Raw genomic sequence first — 20,816 nt, forward strand, 5'->3', positions numbered from 1 at the left:
AAGTGGAATTTAGTAGGATAATTAGGGCTCTAAATATTTACAGAAGTACATATCTCTAAGAACTGTAACGTACCCAGAATGTATTGTTATTTGCATGACACAACCATTTTTCATCTTCTAAATTAAATGTTGAAAAGATAGTTTATTTTGGCAGAGTAGGAATAGCAAAATGCTACTACATATATATATATAGTTTACAAAAATGACATTTCTCTGAAATAAGCAGAAGCCTCTAAGCCTTTCCTACAACATGAAAGGTGTTTTTTTTGTTTTGTTTTGTTTTGTTTTGTTTTTCTGGACCATGAGCTTATGAGATTTTTTTGTAGCAGATATTCTCTCTTCAATGTTTTTTTTTTTTAAAAAAAAAAAATATGTTTTTGGTTGTATTATATCCAAAAAAAAAAAAAAACTACAAAATCTTATGGAGTTGATTAACAGTGAAAAAATCAAATATTATTTAAACATTATTTTTAACTTCTAAGCTCTGTTCTGTGCGGAACAATGTTGTGACCACTATAAGAACCGTCTGAATGAACTACAACAGTAGTTTGTAAGATTTTTTAGTGTAATCAACTTATCCACTCCCAGACTTAAATACTCCCAGACTTAAATAGTAAGTCACTAACTTTATGGCGCTGTTTATATGGAGCACTCCAGAGACAAATGAAACACTTCAGTTTGAGAAATAGAGCTGATAAAAACTGATTTTGTTGACCTTCAGGCCATGCTTCAAGATTATTTTAAGAAAAGGTGGTCATAGTAAAGGTCTGTGATTTTGACATATGTAGTAGTTGAGGAGGCTGTACTTGTCATGTTTCCCATACAGCATTTCTCATTCTTTCTTCTTTTTAAACAAAACCAAATAAAACAAAGCAAAAACATTATATTAAATATTTGGAAGGGTCTAGCAAAAATATTCAGTGCTTGAAACGTACACAGCTGGATGTTTGAATGTTTAAACAGATGCTCAGGAACCACTTAAAGAATTAAATGCAAACTTGCATCATTACAAAGACAGTTGCCAGTACAAATCTATTTCCATTCCTGTTGACAATTTATACAGGAATTGTGCTGCAAAGCAAGAGAACCGAGAAACTGTGTTAAGTTCGGCTCTTACTGTTCCCATAGTTTTTGAACAGGGCAAGGAAACGGTCACAAAAAATACACTGAGCTTTCAAATACTGTATGTGCAAGTTTTAGTTGAATTTAAAAAATAAAAAAATAAAAAATGCAATGGTGTTGATCAAACCCTCCAATGTTTAATAGTTTCATTCAGAATAGGTCCTTTTTGTAGTACAAATCTATTCACTCTGGGGCAATGACATAAGAAAATCAATCAGCTTTTCTATAATGGTGATTGCCACAACAACAAAATGAATAAAACAAAATATATATAAAAATAAATCAAAACATCAAAATGAATAAATGACAACAACACTATAATGTCAATACTTTTGACTTGTGATACCACAGTCATATCAGGAAAAGCATCCTGAAATGATGTGATAATGTCTGACAGCAAAAGGGATGAATTAAGGTTATAGACAGAATAATACAAAGAAAATAGGAAAAGTTGCCAGAGAAAGTTCATGGAAGTTATATGCAAATGATGTAAACCAAAGTCCTATAAATGTTCTGAAGGTAAAGGACACAAAAGGTTTTCCTTAAACAGTGAGAATTAAGCATAATTGTTACAATTAAAGACTTGAGTATATTTGGTAGGTCACAAAAAGGGAATCAGGAAGGACAATAGAAAAACGTCAACAATATTCAACTGCCACCATTCAGACAAATCATGCAAGTGATAAAGACTTTATTTCTGATGAATTTTCAGGTATTTAAAGTCACACAGACCTGATAATGGAGGCTTTTAGTAGTGAAGTCAGCAACAGTAGAGATTTGGCCTTGCAGAAAACACGCAGTCCTGCCTTCCCTTTAGGAACCCCTAATCCTGCCATCTGTGCCTCTCTCTTGGGCCCGAAGCAGCAGCACGAGGGAAGTCACTGTAAGGAAACAAATCCTGGGAGCATGTTTCATTGGAGTAAGGGGGCAGGCCATGAATTTGGGGAAGTGGAAATGAGAAAGCAAGCCAGTGAGAATAAATAGACATGACAACCAGCTGACGAAGCATGAAAACATCAGGGGAAAACCAAAATCAGTGTGGAGATGAACGGTGCTGGAGGTGAACTTCTGCCTCTTCTGAGAAAATGAAGGCTTGGGAGAAGTGAGAGATATTGTAGCATTAAAACAGTAATGTGGTAGCCAGAGAAGCACTTAAAATTGTTTGTTGTAGGGTCATGCCATAAGAGAACCAGATTGCCTTCGGGAGCATTCCCTTAACACCTGTTCCACTGAATGGTCATCATCTTTGGTTCTTGCTACTTGCTAGACAAACAATTCTTATTAACAGGGTGAGATACTTGTTTGAGAAATATTCCTACACAGAGCAAGAATGATGTGTATCACACTCTTGAACCTCCTGAACATACATAGAAGTGTCTATGTGACAACCAAGTTTTAAAAAGTTAGCTATTATCACAGTACAATAATTCTTTTTTAGAAAATGGAAAAATGACATATTCCTATTCCTCAAAGGAACAAAAGGCAGACTTCCAAAGCAGTCAATCACCCAGTAATATTTTGCCAAGAATAAGCTAAAACATACACACCACGCTGAATAAAGTTTATTTGAAGCCACTGCTATATAAACTTGCCCTGTATGATTTCTGACGTTAGCTTTCAGGACACCGCAGTAATTTCAAAAAGTTATGTTTTCCTCCCCCAAAAGCTGTCCTGTTTAGTCTGGGAATATTTTGAAAGTAAAACAACATAAGGAACACAGAGATAAAAGTTTATGAAAAAGATGTCTTTTCAGAGAGTTTATGAAAAAGATGTCTTTTCAGAGAAATGTGCTCTAGTATCAGAGCACAAGTATGCATGTAACAGTGTACATTTCTCTATGAATCAAAAATATACTGATTCTCTTCAAAGTCCCATGGACTACTCCTAGGCTAAATTACTCTCTGTATCTTTTAACACAATTTTCTTTTCTGAGACTGCTATATAATGCAAATTTTATATATGTGGGTGTGTGTACATATTTGAATCAGTAATAGCCTTATGAAGCTGTGCAGGTTCCTTCACGAACCCAGCATTTTACACAAAAAGCCAATCAGCTAGTAGCTGCTGACAGCTCCTCGGTTTAAAGTAATTTGGGCTGGATTGTAACTAGAGAATTAGAAGCAAAGGATGCCCCATTTTTTCAAGTATTTTGTTCCAAAGGTCTTTTGCTTTCTCTAGTGTATAGTAGAGGGTACTTTGGAGGTCCTATAACATAGGGTGCTTTACAATGCCATGGTTGGAGGTCCTATAACATAGGGTGCTTTACAATGCCATGGTTTCTTTGCTACTGGAACATGGAAGGTGTACCAGTGTGAGCAGCAGGGCTTTGAGGAACAGGGGCAGAGCTTACCTCTGAAATTGACAATGAGAGGGAAGGTGAAAGACTACAGGAAGACTATCCCGGGGACACAGCAAGAAAACTTGTCCTGCTCACTGCCCCCAGGCAGCGACCACCCAACCTGCCCGCCCTGTGCCTGGGGGCCGGAGGAGCGTGAGGAGGGGGCACCTGCGGTTGGGGGACGGGGAGGAGTAGTCGGGGGGCAGCCGGGGAGCGGGCCTGAGGACAGGGGAGAGGGGCGAAGGGCCGGCGGGCGATGGGAGGGACAGGACGGGCGGAGCAGAGGAGGGGCCAGGGCGCCGGCAGAGCGGCTGGGAAAAGCCGCGGGGGGAACGGCTGCGGCCGAGCCCCCGGGGGGGAGGCAGCGCGGAGCGGCCCCACGGAAAGGAGAACGGGGGAGAAAAGAGGGGGGGACGGCGACGGGGAGGGGCGAGCCCGGGCACCGCAGCCCCCCGGCGGTAAGGGCAGGGGGGGCAGCACGGCAGGGGTCCGGGTGGGAGTGTCACACAGACAGGCGCTGAGTGGCTTTTCCCCTCTGCAGGGCAAAAGCGTCCCCGTCCCCGACGGCGGGGAAGGCTTTGCGGTGGTGCTGGTGATGGAGGGGGGCCGGGGCTGAGCCGCCCCCCCTCGGAAGGCAGCGCCATGTGAGCGGCAGCCGCCGTCCGGGATGTGAGGAGCCGCCCGGCCCCGCTGCATCGCCCCGGGAGCCTCCCTCCTTCCCTCCGTCCCTCCCCCCCGAGGGCCTCCGCGGCGGAGGCTGAGCGGCGGGCAGCATGACCGAGGTGAAGGCCAAGGAGCCCGGAGCGCCTTCGTCCGCCCGAGACGGGGCGGTCCTGCTGCAGGGCCACCCCGGCCGCGGGGAAGCGGAGGCCATCGACATCGCCCTGGACGGGCTGCTCTACCCCAGAAGCAGCGACGAGGAGGACGACGACGACGAGGAGGAGGAGGAAGAGGAGGAGGAAGAGCGGCGGCGGCAGCAACGGCAGCCGGGGGAGGAGGACCGGGACTCCCTCTCGTACCGGCCGGGGAGCGGCTCCCTCCCTGATAAGGACGCCCTGGACAGCGTCCTGGACACCTTCCTGGCCCCCGCGGCTCATGCCTGGTCCTTCTTGGGGCCGGAGGTCCCGGAGGCTCCTGGCGCCCCCATGAGCCGCGGCCCGGAGCCGAAATCGGCCGAAAGCGCTGCGGCGGCTCCGGCTGCCAGCCCCCCGCAGGCCCCTCCGCGGCTCTGGCCGGGGGGGGACGCCCTGACGGCCGCCCTGAAACCGCCCCCGGGCACCGAGGGTCCCGCCGCGACCCCCCGGGGCAAAGTCCCCGGGCTGGGGGCCCTGCCCTCCCAGGAGCGCCCCTTCCCCGCCGGCAGCCGCCGGCCGGAGCAGGGCTCGGGCTCCGGGGGGAGCCTGGCCTCGGCCCCGGCGGCCTCCCCGACGGCTGCGGAGCAAGAACCGGGAGCGGCACCAGGAGCGTGCCCGGGGCAGGACTACCTGCATGTGCCCATCCTGCCGCTCAACTCTGCCTACCTGGCCTCCCGCACCAGGCAGCTGTTGGACGTGGAGGCTGCGTACGAGGGCAGCGCCTTCGGGCCACGCACCTCGCCCTCCGCCCCCGCCCCGGATTTCGCGGATTACGGCTACACGCCGGCCGACGGCAAGGAGGGACCCTTCGCCTACGGCGACCTCCAGCCTGCCCTGAAGATCAAGGAGGAGGCCGTCGGGCTGCCCGCCCCGTACCTGGGAGGCAAGGCAGCCTCCGCCGACTACCCGCAGCCCCCCCGGGCCGCCCAGGAACCCTCGCTGGAGTGCGTCCTCTACAAGACCGAGGCCTCCTCCCTGCTGCCCGCAGCCTACGGGCCGCCGGCGCCGCCCGACAGCCTCCCCTCCACCTCGGCCTCCGCCGCGCAGCCGGGCCTCTACCCACCGCTGAGCCTCAACGGGCACCAACCCCTGGGCTTCCCGGCGGCCGTGCTGAAGGAGGGCTTGCCCCAGCTCTGCCCGCCCTACCTCGGCTACGTGCGGTAAGGGAGGCCGGCGGCGGGAGGCCGACGGCACCGCAGGGAGTGGGGGGCGCTGCCCCCTGACGGCGCTCTCGGAAGGGGGTCGAAGGGACGGTCCGGGGAGGAACGGGGACACAATGGTAATCGGGGGAGCTCCGCTGGAGTTTTTAGACGGCCACCGTGGCTGCACGCCAAGTTTGGGGCTGTCTGAGCGCTCTCGGGTGTCCCAGTCCTTGTGGGAACGCACCCGAGGTTTTAATTCTGCAGCTGATGCTCATCTGGGCACGGTTACCCTCCGAGAGAAGCAGCATTTTTGTTATGATTGCTTCATACTGTGCAATACAGTAACCAGTTCCACAGAAGGGAGGAGCAGTAGGTTCACCTCTTAATTGACAGGCGGACAGTATCTATAAATACCTAAATATTCTTCGGAATATTATTGCTAGTTTGGGAAAAAAGCAGTTAATTTCACCTAAAAAAAACTCAAAACATTTTAAATATCTATATTAATTTGCTAGGATGAGTATGGCTTACTATGATGCCAAGGTGTTACCTAGAAATATTTGCAAAAATAACTCTATCATTTTGATAGAAACATATGGATTTTTATAAACATAATAATTAGCTAGAGTAGTCTTCTTTTTTCTTGGTAAGAAATACAGAAGTACTTCAGAATTAGCTACTGAGCAGAACGCTGCGACTGAACAGGAGGCAACAAACCAATTATTAACGATTTTTCTAGCTGAGATAAAGCTTGGTTATTTCCCGTGTGAAGGGGGCTTTTGAAATTCAATTGACTTCTATTCGATTCTGTCTCTGCACCATTCGGTGTTGAGAAAAAGATATCAATCCATGTGACTTACAAGACTTGTTGATCAGAGGAAGATGAACATTTTGATAAAGAGTTTCCTAGAATGTCCCCTTTTTATCTAAAATGGGTTAAAATGCTATTATGCTTTTTGCTCAATACTTTCCTTTTTAATGACTAGGCACACACTGCTAATGTGCCTTTTATCCTAGTGTAGAGAAACCCTCAAGCTGAAAGGCAATCCTGCCTTTTTTTTTTTTTCCTCTTGTCCTACAGATGTAAAAAGGAAGCTTTTAATATAAAGCTCACTAATACAGGTAAGTAGCTAATGTTGCAAATCTGGATATTTCATTTCTCTTCTTTTTCTTTTGAAGGCCAGATACAGAATCCAGCCAAAGTTCTCAATACAGTTTTGAATCTCTACCCCAGAAGATTTGTCTCATCTGCGGTGATGAGGCTTCTGGTTGCCACTATGGAGTACTTACCTGTGGAAGTTGTAAAGTCTTCTTTAAAAGGGCAATGGAAGGTACTATATCATGCCATTGTTCCTCATTATTTGAAATATATCTTTCTAGGCACTGCAAAGAACATACCCTTTACTTATTGCTGATCTGAGAGCATGATCACTGTAGTCGTATTTTTTTTGTTTTGGCAAATCTAAGTATTACATTGAACACTAACTAAAATATTTCATTATTAACTTTACTAGTATTATTTATTATACTTTCACTAGTTGCTATTCATTATTGTTCATCTTTTAATCTTTCTCAGTAAGCAGAGTCTCATCAAGATCATGGGTAATATAGAACTTCTTTTAGAAAGTGCAAATACTATTTAAATGAAAATTTTGTGGGTATGACCTAATCATAGGCAGATAGGAATTTATTTTGGTTTCATTCTTTTTATGAAGTTATATGTATTTTTTCTTGCTTGCAAAATACGGAATTTGGCTTCCTGAGTTTTATGGAACTATTTCAGGTTCCACTGAACTATTTCAAGTCAAACGGATTTGACTTTTATTCCAGATAGATGTTGAGTTACAAAGTCAAACTGCAGGTTTTATAAATCAGTAATAATACTTTTGTTTTTCTTTTTTTTCTTTTTGAATTATATTATGCTTTGTCCAGGTATACCCACTGAGATTTTAAATACAGGAGCGGATTGCTTTATATACTTCAGCTGATGAAGCAGTAAAACAAATCCGAGTAAAAGAAAAAACATTTTATTCTTTGTCTGTTTTTCTCACAATTCTTATCTGTCAGAACTCAGACATTAAAGTTTCTGTTCCATATATTTAACAAAACTGTTGTTGCACTGTGTAGGATTACTTAAAAGAAGAAATTGCCTCTTGTTTTCTTGTTATGATATATAGTTTATTCAATGCTATAGAGTTTATTGCTCTTCAATTGAAAAGGGGAATAATGGGAAATTAAAAGCTCAGCAAAATACTTTAGTTAGAATTGTTTCAGTATGCTTTCTTTCAATTTTAAGCATATGCTCATGTTCTTGCTTTATCAGACTATATATCTTCAAATTGAGACCACTAGACCAGATGGGCTAGACGAACTAATTAGCTTTGTTAGTGCCACATTTTGTCTAATACATTTAATGGCATTCATGAGAAAACAATTAGAAAAATGTTTGTTAGGTTGCAATATAGAAAAACACGGAGCTTTTAATTCACTTACGGGCATATGTTTGTTTCACTGACTGTTAAAAGGTCTCTTGGTTTGGCTTCACATTCTTTGCTTTTGGTTATTATACTGCATCAGACATACTCTTAAAAAGTCAGGGAGCTGAAGTTTTAAGAAAGAGTGTAGTGTAATTTATGAATGCCATATTTTGAAAGAAGGGTTATTTATTCACTTTTCAACTGTAGTATTTATTTTTTAAGTTTGTATTTTAATTTGATTCTGTAACTTTTGAAGTTCATCTTTTTCCTATACTTTTATCCAGCTGTATTAGTGCAGTAGGTGAACCTGCTCAAAAACATATCTAATTACTGTTCAGCATATATACTTTATTTAATGATACATTATAATTTGTCAGAAGGCATATAGGCCGTTACTAGGGATTTCTTAAGGCTGTTTTCACAGAGTATTTATGCGAAAGCTGTATTAGCAGAATCTTACTGCTTAATATAAACATACAGAGAAATAAGAGGTCAATACAATTACACAAACAAAAAAAGTTGTGTTTTACATACCATCTTCATACTTACCATTTTTTAAATGATTCCAAAGACTGAGAGTGTGGTGAAGAAGTGTTTGCTTTTTTTTTAGTAATAATATTCAAAGAATTGACAGCTACCTCAAAAGGCTGTACTATGACAAGAAAAACACTATAGTTTATTAAGTTTTATGGAGAATAATGACATAAATGAGCAATATGGGCAAGAACAACATGAACAAATGTGGTTACCTATTTTATATAGAAGGTGCGAGTCTACAGAGTTATTTAAAAAGATGGACTTCTTTATTTTAACTGAAGCATAGGATAAAATTATTATCTGGATACCCAATTTCTTTTAAATTATTTTTTCACTTATTACTTGTCAGAAATAAAGTTGATAAACTACCATTTTGTAAAAAGAAAAATAGTATTTTATTGTAAGTACAAAACAGTGTTTAAAGATTCCTATGTTTTACTGAGAATTTTTTCTTATATAAAGTGTTGCCTTACCTATCATCTTTAAGTGAGAATGCATTATTTGTCTTCTTAAATTTTTAATACTGCTCAATTTTTCCCCAATTTTATTCATGCAAATGAGATGCTAAACTTTTTGGAGTGCATATTCATAATCATAGCTCTACTTTTCATATACTTTCCATAAAATCCTGATTACCATGAGAAATTAAATGTTTGAAAATAGAAGGCTTTGCTACTGTTTGGATTTTCTATATTTAGATTGCTCTCTCATATGTTATAAAGTTTTTAAGTGCATACATAACAAGGGATATAATACAGGAGTACTCACTGTTGGAAAATGCCTATTTTCTATTTTAATTACTTCTGTAATCTTAGGTATGTCAGCTGCTTCAAATCTAACAGCCAACATATATATATATATATATATTTCACAGAAACCACCATTCAGACACTTTTTTTTTTTTTTTCTCACCACTAGTGTGTGGAAAATACAGTATTAAAATACAGTATTGAGTGCTTCCTTTGAGATAGAATGGATCATTTTGCTATCTAGAAAACTCCATTTTCCATCGCTACTCTTTCTGAGCACAATCAGAGCACAATTCAAATCCTCAGTCAGAATTTGAAACTGTACATGTGAATCTAAAAAAGTTTCTATACTAAGTATGATTTAATTGTACATTTGAATAGAACTAGGAGGTATCTGTACAGTGTAACAGTGGGTTAGAACTGTGTGAGGATCACTAAGGTGAAAGCTTATATTTAGAATTAAATTATTTTACAATATTGGCAATGAATTCTTAGCTATGTATGGTTTGTAAGATATTTTGTCATTTGGGTTCCTGGCTTTCAATATGTGCCTATACATATAAAGAAAAGGATGATTTTAATTCCATAAGTATATTTTACTCTAAGCAGAATCCTAAGATGTTAACTAAAACTGCAAGCCTTTTATTTTTTTATTTTTTATTTTTTTGGATGGGGGGAACTGTAGTAAAACAAATATAAAAAAAACCTTAGTGCTAGAGGTGAGGAGGAGGAAATGCAGGTAAGGGATAAAGATACTGACTTTATATGGAAATATTTATTTACATATACAGGTTATATGTTTTTAGTTGGTTACCTTCAAAGAGCTGATTTACCGATCCATTGATTCAATTATTATAAAAATTGCTAGGCTTTTTTAAAAATGCTCAAAGATCTCCTTTGTTTACAATGGAAATAATAGAAGTTTCTGTTATTTATATTCAGTTAAGAAATTTGAAAATACAAAATTGGATTCAGTATGTAGATGGGTTAGTACCATTCAGGTCCATGAGCTGAGAATGAATAGCAGTTTGGAGTTACCAACCAAAGAATATTCAGAAATAAGGTTTAAAATATTTTAAAAATTATGGAATTTCCATATTTGCAAAGTAATTTGATGTTGATGGTCAGGCATTTTTTAAGTGCTACCAATATATCTAATACAAGGTCACAAAAACCAGATATAAACATAAATAGTATCTTATAAGGATATCTTCACATAAAATCATGCAAGGCAACTGTGATCAGCATCTCTTACCTTGCAGTTGTCTGTGTAACATCACAGTGAAATTTCTGTCCTGGAGAGGACCCCAAGAGGAACCCAAGGTGCAGAGTTTTGGGTTCCTGGTGTTACACTGTCACTAATGCATCATTTCTCAGTGTCTCACATTCTTGAAAGTGTATCCAGAGTAGTTCTACTGATAAAAAATAAAAATCACCTAGAACCAGAAAACAAATTGAAGTGCTGTTTCCTGTATAAAGTCCCACTTTTATTTTTTGTTTTATATTTATAAAAGTATTTGCCTTCCTTTGCCCCTTGTTTGTGTTACTTCGATATGTAATGACAAGTAGTTGTGTGAACCTGCAGAGTTTGGGGCTGACATAAATACATGATTTTGCAGCAGATGTGTCAGGAAATATCTCTTGGTTTGTTCAGATATCTAGGATCCTATTATTAAGTTGATCTAATAAATATATAGCAAATTTTATAGTTTTAGTATGTGTTTCAAGTTCACGGTAACAGCGCTGGACAAATATAGCGTCAGGGAACAAGCTCAACCACAACAGCAGCTAACACTTAACTGATGATACGTGTACATTTTTTTTTCTCTGAGACCTAAGTTTTGCAAATCCTATGGGACAGAAATTGGTTTCCATGAGAGTTTTCACTGTCTGTGTATGAGGGTGGAGGAAGGTGTTGAATTAAGCATGAGCTACGTCTGTGCAGTGAAAAGGCTGAGCATTGTTTCAACCAGCCTTTCTGATAAAGTTTATCTGAGTTGTGTTACGTATAAGCAGTTTATGATGACAGTGTGATTCACTACTTACGTAGTGAAATACTCTGCATGAGGAAGATTGCCATAAGTGTGCTCTTACGTAGCTTAAAAATGTAAAATGGCACAGCACACCAAACATTGATTTTAAAAAAATATCTACAGATAGGAAGTCCTATTTGGAAAGACAGTGAAATGCCATAATATATAGAGACCCTTTCATCTATGAAATTGATAAAGCAGCTGTAAAAAGTTCCCTGTTCTCCTAACTCCACAGCAATTTTCTATTTTTAATCCCACTTTCTGTGTTATTGGGATCAGAATTTGGTACAGCATGTACCATAAACCTAATAGTCATGAAAGTTTGATGAAGCAAACAAAGCATCATACTGCAAGTTGAGAGGGGAAAATGTTTTTCACTGATATATTTAATATTATTAAAGCTGTTTTATTTTGCACATAACCAAAAAGTGTTAATATACAGTAAACTTAAGTATATTTCCAAATTCAAATATACAAAGTTACCTTTGTGAAGATCCTAAAATTCAACTGGGAAGTCTCACTTCTGTGAGAGCAAAGAATTTACATTATGAAAAGGGAAAGAAGATCTATGCAGATACATAATCGTGTATCATACTTCTGACTTTAAAAAAGCTCAGCCATTTGACAAACATTAATTTGTCAATTTGATTGTGGCACAACAAAGGAGTGGGCAAGCATCACATTCATTCTTGTGCTTTGGGTGTTGTACTAATGCTGGGTTTCTTACCGCTCTCATAGTGACTGTGCTGATTTCCTGATAGACATGTCTTAGAACACAGTCAGTTGCAGAAATGTGAATTACCAACATTTTTGGCTTAATGTTTTATAGTGTGTTTAGAAACTGTACTGAATATTGCAGTAAACATATTTTCAGGTGGATTAGAAGTTATTTCAGGTGGTGTAGGACTGCTTACTGTACAGAGCACCAGCAGCTGAGTGCTCAGCGTTGCGCTGATTGCTCTAACTTCAAATATGCACAATGGGAGTAACCTGAGCTGTGCCTCTCAAGTTTCTTCTATAGCAGATGGAGAGAAACAGGAACTTCTGGAAAGTAGTTCACTGACTTGTTTTGCTTATCTACATAGGATGAAAATGACATTACTCTAACAGGAACTATTTCTCTATGCTGAGTATAAAAAGTGTTAGGTGATGATGTACACTCGCTGAGTTTGGTAGTATGAATCCCACCCATATACCACCAAGGTAGCTCATATCTTTTTAGAGTGTATAAATAAATATAATAATTATATAAAATATGTATATAAGTATTTGTAATCAAACTATTACTTCCTAAAAATGCACTTAGGTTTGACAGTGTCCATCTCCTTAAGCTATATATCTGTTCCACAGAATGGATTAAGGGACGTTCCACAGATTAAGGGACGGTTTTCTAGAAGCTACCAATGGAAAGACTTAACAAGTGTCATTTTTATGTTACAGTCTGCTGTTGTCTGTGCTGATACATGGCTGTACTTCAGAGGTTTCCTGGTATGAACCTAGTCAACAACTTCTGCAATTTCAGAAGTGGCTGTTGGTTAATATCATTTAATATCAGAGTGCATTTCAACAATCTGGAATCTTTTGCAGTTAAAGCATTTAAAGAGTTACATGTGACATTGACATCCTGGAAAATATTGTCCTATTCTTGACAAATAATTACATGAGTTTCCATAATCCCCAATGACAATGTTTTATGTGAGATTTGTTGCACCAAACTGAAGGTGTTTGCGGTGTGGACATCCATATTTGGGCTAATCTTTAAGCTTCCTTTGGAGATCGATAGGCTATTAAAGAACCCCAATTTGGACTTTACTCAAGGTTAAGATAAATCACATCCTGAAGTACCCATTTTTCTCCAGTGCCCAAGAACGGAGTGTCCACTACTTGCTCTGCTGGATGTCTACACTTTAGAATCTAATTAGTCAAATGAATTGTTTCTTCACAGGTTTTCAACAGTTTGCTGTCCATTAGGTGTTTTGATCACAGGCAGCAATACCTGTTTTTTAGCATGTTGCATTTTTCTGCTACTAATGTTTCTAGTTTTTTCTACCTTTGTTACTTTTTGAGCAAGTGACCCTATCCTACTAGCTGAGATCTAGGACCAGTCAACGAATAAGAGAAAACATATAGTGAAAATTTCATCAAGGCAATATGCTTTAATACTTTCACTGAGATCATAATGTTGGGATGACTGAAATACAAATATAGTGCTTCTTATGTTGGTAGAAGAATACAGCATTCAGGGATCAGAAGAACATACAGTACTTTAATGATGTATACTTCTGAAATAGTTGGTGTGCTTTTAAAGTACATTGGATGTTCAAATCCCATGATCTATAGTCATTTTATAAGAAATATAACCTTCACTGGCAAAAAAAAAAAAAAAAAAAAAAAAAGTCAATTTTATCATTTTAGATATTTATACTAATTATGTAATTAATCACTTAAAAATGGTGACCACAGAACAATTGTGACATATTGCCATAAAAAGAACTGGACTAATAGAAGACTGACTAGTAGAAGCCAGAATCATTTTCTGAAAGATATTAGCTCTGCAGAATTTTTACTATTGACAGTTCCTGTATTTAGATGCAAAGACTTTATGCTTTACAGAATGTTACTGTGGTAAACATTCTAGGAAGACCAATTAAAGTCAATGTGAAATAGCAATCCTTTTTTTGCAGTTCATGATGGTTTCTGTAAAATGGGACTTAATTATGTTTGTTTTTTTTTGTTTGTTTGTATGGCTTTTGTTTGTTTGTTTGTTTTTGTTTTTGGTTTAAGATGATAGAATAAATAGGGAAGTTACTAAGATTAAAACAACAACAAAAAACACACCCAGGATTATAACTTCTAACTATCCAGAAGTGAATGAAAACAGCGTAGCTACATTTAACTGATCAGTTTTGTAGATATCATAAATACAACATGCATAGGTTGCTGTCTGGAGAAGTAATTTTTGGAAGGAAGAAAACAGTGGTGCAGTGTTCACAACAAAAGGCAAGAAGATTTTCAGATCAAGATAAAGGAGAAAGAAAGAGTCAGTCAAAGATGTTGCAAAAACTGGAAGTGGTTTGTTGAAGAGAAGAAAAGGAATGAAAGATATGGTAGTTTGAAAATGCTGTTTCCCTTCTAAAGAAACCATTTTTTGTTTGTCTACTTAGCAAACAAAATTAGGCAGAGGACTATAAGATTACATGCTACAAATTAACGGATAATGGAGTGGAAGTGTAACAGAAGTTCGTTGTAAGTAAGGTTATGTGAAAAATTAGTTATCTATCTGCTTAGCAAAGTAAAGTAGAATATAGGAAATGTTAAGTTTGACTTAAGAATTAATGTTTTGTAGTTCAGATTTCTTTTTGAATAAAACATTTTTACTCAACTTGCTTTTTTCATCACATGTAGTTAAGGCAAAGGAATAAAAGACTAGCTTCACAAAGATGAAGGAATTTCTAGTACCTGTTAATGCTCACAGACCCCATTACTGAGTACATAGAAGAGGTAAGGCAGTTACCCAGGATGTAAGAGCCATCATCTCTGATGCCTGGAGTGAGCCAAACACACCCTTCTGTCCTTGCAGCCCTGACCATTAGGCTGAAGGACGACTTGGGCTGTCATCACTCTTCATTTTTTTCACTTCAAACTGTATTGTTATGAGGGGAGGAATTCCATATTATTTCAGTAAGAAAAAGAGTATAGGTACGTATATAGTATAGGAACATATTCCTAAGTTACTCTTCTGTCCATGTTTTGCCCTCTTTGGTCTATTGAATCTTAAACCCTTGGCTGGGAAGCAGATCTGCATAATTAGCAGGTTTATTATACCACTATGGACTTTATATAGTATAGCCAGTTATTTGCCTAAGTGCATCTGTGCTGAACTGCTGCCAGTCTGCACAGAAGCAATGCACTTGTTTGCAAACTCCCCTTTCCTTCTGTCTGCAAATAAAAGTACTTTAAAGGGCTGTATTCAAGACACCTGCTTAATATTTGGGAAAAAATGAACTTTGATTTTGACGGTCAAAGAGGGAGACGTGAGTGCCCCAGTAACTACTGTTTTCTTTATAAACAGGTTATGTATGGTAAGGTCAGTGAGGAATGTGGTTTGTTGTTAAGTTGTTAGAGTTTCAGCCTCACTTCAGTGACATCTTTATTTCTGGAGAAAATGTTAGTACAGAAGTAAAGTTGGCGTTAAAGAATTTTAAAATGTTTTTTGAAGTGTGTGGAATCTTGGAGATTGTAACAGTCTGTAATGGCATACAGGGACAGAAAGGGAATATTCTGAGTATTACAAACCCTGTAATATAGGTTCCTAGTTCTCCAAGACCCATGCTCATAAGCCCACATTGTGACATGTGAGCTCGACACAAATTTGCTTTTTTGCACATGGGAACAGTATAAATAGAGCAGTGGTTAATTTAGGTCAGAGCAAAGGTCAGTCTAGCTGTTCTTCTCATTTCTGATGAGGAACAAGGCTAGACTATTTGCCTAGTTATGGAAAGCAGTGCTAGAATCAGCCCAAATCCAGAGTAATGCTTACCCTAGCATAGTATATTAGCTTTCAGAAGTCAAAGTTATACTCAGAAGCTACATCTAGACAATTGTGTTTAGTACACATAGGTGAAACTGTTTTTCATTTTGTTTATTTTGAAACCATTTTTATTGTCAGCTTCCACATGAACTCCTGACAGGGACTTAGTGAAAAAGTAACTCCTTTGGTTTTTAAATTTGCTTATATAATTGGCACTTTCTATTTGTTATGGTATGAAAAATACTGCAAGAAGTAAAAAACATGTTGGAAGTAAATTGTTGAACAGAAGCTGGAGGCTGGCTTTCATAAAGGAAAACGTCGACATTGGGACGTACTTGGCCATAAAATAATTTACAGAGATGCATTAGATATCTTCTGGTTTTAGACAGGAAAAAAAAAAAAAAAAGAGAGAGAAAAAAAGAAAAAAAGAAAAAAGAAAAAAAAATAAAGATAGACTAAATAGAACAGAAGTGTGTATTGTGAACAGAAGTCCTCCAGTGGTGGAAGTAGGATGGTTTTATAAAAAAGCATTGATAGGTAAAAATGATACGGGGAGGTGAAATCAACTATGGGAGAGAGAGAAGATTTGATAAAGTGCTTTTATTTGCAGACAGGAGGAAATGAGAGTTTGCAAACAAGTGTGTTGCTTCTGTGCAGACCTGTAGCAGTTCAGCACAGATGCACTTATACAAATAACTGGCTGCTGGCATGTGATACTCCTGGTGCAGATACATTTTCCATCTTTGCATATCTGCAAAATTTCAGGAACTTGTTAGTTCATTTGAATCATTTTAAATGACTTACAGTGTGGCAGTGAGCTTGGTTAATAGACTAGTTTTTAATGACACTATATACAGCATTTCGCAGAGCTGCAGTACTCTTAGTGCAACTTTACAGTCACAGTAAAAACTGTGACTGATTGTGTTTATGTGTGCACACCATACACATTTTAATCACTTTCTCATATACACTTGCCAATGTTACATTAGTTACTGAAGTACTTAAAACTGCAGTTGACTAATTATATTAGTACTTCTGTCTTTGCTAACATAAATGAACTTCGATGGAGGTTAAGAAAAATGGTACCGTGCAAGAATCTGGAATGGATGAAAAACAGATGAAATCTCTGTATTTTCTCCGTATTTAATCAAATCCAGGTTACAAATTGATGCTTTGAGGTGTTGAGAGAGAGCTATAATGTGCACTTGTAAAGATAGGTGAAAAGTAAATGTTCAGGAAACTTAACATTGGGGGGAAACTTACTAGAAAGTGGCAGTTGTCAGAAAGTTGCTATATCCAGATTTTTGTAAGAAACACAAATACCAAATTTCACTTTCTCATCTCGGCCCTAGTGATTAGACAACTATCTGGGTTTTCCTGTTTTATCTCGTTATTATAATGACATATAAAAGGTATTGTGTGATATGCTGCCAATTGAACAGGAAATTTGTCTTGACAGGGATCTTGGGATACATCATTGGTACATGTATTTTATATTACTCCAATACTCACATATTAAAGCATATCAGTTAAAATACAGGTCATGCTAAGGACTGCGATGCAACAAATTATTCTAAATGATATATTTTCAAAGAAATATTTAGGCATACCATCAAAACTTTCCAAATAGCTTAATTGAAATAAGTATTGCCCCATGATCTGGAAATTAACTAAGTATCTGCTATGTTTTCCATTTCTTACACAGTCTGTCCTTCACATGGTTGCTGGCACTTAAATATTATTGTCAAACAAGTAACAGTTTCTCAGAATCCAGCTCCTGAAACACAGATACAGTTTCATATGAGATTTGTATATCTATGTGAGATCCAATCAGATGACTGAGATAACTAAAAAAGCCCTGACAGGTGAAACTATGAAAAATTCTAAATAATTGAACCATGTATGTTTTCCAAAAAGAACTGAAATTAATGAAATTCACTTTAGGTTGGGAGGTGTCAGGGGAGACATTGGATAGAATTTCTTTGGTTCTTTTTTCATGCTAGTTTCTTCTTTATGGAAGAAAAAAAATGAGCTAAACACATAATAAAGTTTAGGTCATTGGTAATTATTAGATTTCAAATACAATTTATGAAATAAATAGGAGTGAAATAATACTTTTTAAAGATCAAAGAAAATTCTTACTGTGCCTAAATTCCAAAAACGGGACCTCATTTCTCCCATGCTATGCACTGGACAGAGAGATTATTTAATCCGTTCTAATCTCTAAATCAGAGATGGTGTGCAGTATTCACTAGAACACAGCAACATTCAAGAGCAGTTTTGATAATTGTGATTAATTTATGATTTGGTCAGCAGATGGAAAAAAATTCTTCTGTCTTGGATTTATAATAAATGGTGAGTTGTTACATAATGATAAAGTATTTCCTACATTTTCAGTTAAAGTGGAGGTTGGATCTACTGAGAAAGCCTGTTATGAAGAGGTTTATAAGAGCTGTAGTGAACCTTAAAAGTGTAACTGCAAATTCTAAATTTTACAATGTATTGCAATCTTGATTTTTAACACTTAATCTTAGATGCATAATATTTAAAAGCTGTTATATAACAGTGTTATTTAATAATACAGGCTGTTAAAATTTGTATAGATCAAGCTATTAACTCCCATTTTGCCAATTAATTTCTTGTTACAGCATGAACATTGTTGCTATTACTGCTTCTACCCAAGCTTTTTAGCCTCCTTTAGCAGTGAGCAAGCACTTGGGAAGCTGAGTATGCAATTCACATACTAGTATTAAGAGCAAAGTCATTACATCATTCTAGAACATATGAACACTTTCTTTGAGTGTTTGAAGAGAAATATTTCACAATATACCACTAGCTTTGGTAGATAAGCATTTTTCTGTGTCAGTATGGGAGGAAAAGTAAAACTTGAATTCCTGTTGCATTGCAAGCTGCTTGTGAGCATTTGCTGGAAATGCAGCATAGTCCATTTTTTGATCTTCCGGTGGACATGGGCTAAAAAGACTCAGGCTATGCATAAATTCACAGGGTTCCACAAAAATGAAGTCCAAAGAGATACTTTTTGGGGATTAAAAAACAAACAAACAAACAAACAAACAAACTAGAAAACACCCACAAATATAATGTAAACCACATACATAAGCATTTCTTTGTAAATTAACTGCCCATTAAAGCATCAGAATGCCCTAATGCAGAGATAATCTGATGCTTCATAGATTTTAAGTAACAGAGCCCTAAAACTGTTTTTGCCTTTCAAAAGACGAAGATATTTTGTAGCTAATAAAGGCAAAGCAAAATGAGGAAAAAATGCAAATAAATGTCAAATGTTCAAAATAAGTGTTTTGCTTCCTGCTCTGCTGCCAAAGCAAGACAGATTTTTAGTCATTGGATTAATTTTGTTAACATGTCCTGTAAGACGATATCCAGGATTAGAAGTAATGGGAGAAATTCAATGAGCATGTTTTGTTATTTAGTGCATTATTAAATATTTTCTAAATTTCAGGCAGTGCATAAGACAATTGTTTGTATTTACTTGTTATTTCCTAAAACAAAATAAGCTGTTATAAAAATTAATTTTAGGAAGTCAGGTTTCTTTCAATAAAACTAAACAAGTGCTTCTTAAAAGTAAAGATAAGAAGTAAATTATTTTTTGAAAAGATGTTACCACAGAAGCAACCAGATTCTGTTTCATGTGGTTTGCACCAGTCTTATCTTGTTGTTAGAATAGAATTGTCTTCTTCTCCTACATTTTCATCTGAGGATTCATTTTCAGTTTGGCTTTCTCCTATTTAGAAAAGTTATTGGTGAACAGTTGCTCACTTGACCAAGTGCAGATAAAGGACAGAATAAGATTATAAAGAAAAGAATAAGAAAATAACACCAGCTGAATAGAATAACTGTCTCAGACTTGTTTGCTCCTCATGACATCAGATGGCTAACTCAGACTAGTACCAATCTAGAAATAAATAAAAATCTAAAAGTTGTGCTGTGAATGCCTGTTACATTTGCAGGTCCACATCCACAATATTCTACAGGGGAAGCATCCGTGATATTGGTACTTCCTACAGTTTATTCATACTTTTTTAAAAATCCATTTTGTTGCTCTTAAAAGAAATGTCTTTCATGCTTTGATGCAAGAAAATGAAAATACAGAAATGGATAGAGGATGGTGTGCAAAAACAGGAAGGGTTTTAGAGTTAAACCTTAGAGGATAAACTGAGGCTTAATGCGAAGATTTGCTCTGATTTCTTACAGCTTTGTTTACTCATTCAAAATTAAAATGAATTGCAGGAATGATCACTATTATACAAAAGCATAAAAATACACTTTTTTGTTCTCTTCAAGAAAAATTATCATTGAAGCTTGTTTTGAGAAAGAATGTTATTATATCAGCTGGATTTCATGTTTTGCTAATAAAATGACTGTTCTGCTGGAAGCTAATTTCATTTGAAAGATTCCATTTTAATACACTAATGACAGCTTCTTCCTAACTGAGTGCTTCAGAAGTAAACAATAAACTGGAGTTGCCATTCCTAAGAGCTAACGTAAACCAAAAAGTTACAGCCTTCCTCTGTTTGTCCTCTGTTGGCTTCATATGTTCAGCTGGTGTCTCAGCAGGTGTGCAGAACTGATTCTCCAGCAGAGGTAATTTACTCTGCTTAAAGGGCTATTTTTTGCACTGCATAATGCCCCAACTTCTTTGTTCAGCTTTGTTGGAAACTCTTTATCAATCCATGCAAAAATTATTTAATTATTTTACAATCAGGAACAATAATGTACAAGGAAAAACAAACAAACAAAAAAAAACAGAAGGAAATCTCATGCTTGATTTACATTAGAAATATTAATATTTTAAGCGGTTTGTACTGCCTGTTAATTATTTTGGAACAATGTAGATGGGGAATGTCACTCTTAAATAGGCCAAAGAAACTTTATATTTAAGTAGTAACAGGTGAATACTTAAAAGCTAACAAAATGGAGGGGTCCTGTAATGGGTCAGCTTTACTTTTTTTTGACTCCTCTGTTATTTTTGCAAGATTTATACACAGAAATAA

The 20,816-nt window shown here is 38.0% G+C and overlaps 1 protein-coding gene across 5 annotated transcripts in view; it reads left to right on the top strand.

The window, feature by feature from the left end:
- The first annotated feature begins 3,595 nt into the window (after positions 1-3,595).
- Positions 3,596-20,816, top strand: part of PGR (progesterone receptor) — a 41,571-nt gene continuing 24,350 nt past the window's right edge. For 3 of the 5 annotated variants that reach the window (XM_035328223.1, XM_035328215.1, XM_035328233.1), the window contains exons 1-2: positions 3,753-5,474; positions 6,636-6,787. In XM_035328223.1, the coding sequence (XP_035184114.1) occupies positions 4,234-5,474; positions 6,636-6,787 (1,393 nt within the window). In that variant the 5' untranslated portion in view covers positions 3,753-4,233. Of the gene's footprint in view, positions 3,614-3,752; positions 5,475-6,635; positions 6,788-20,816 lie in introns of those variants that run through there. The other 2 variants (XM_035328207.1, XM_035328200.1) reach the window with 2 other exon arrangements.

Source organism: Oxyura jamaicensis, chromosome 1 (assembly GCF_011077185.1).
Source record: "Oxyura jamaicensis isolate SHBP4307 breed ruddy duck chromosome 1, BPBGC_Ojam_1.0, whole genome shotgun sequence".
Taxonomy (NCBI): domain Eukaryota; kingdom Metazoa; phylum Chordata; class Aves; order Anseriformes; family Anatidae; genus Oxyura; species Oxyura jamaicensis.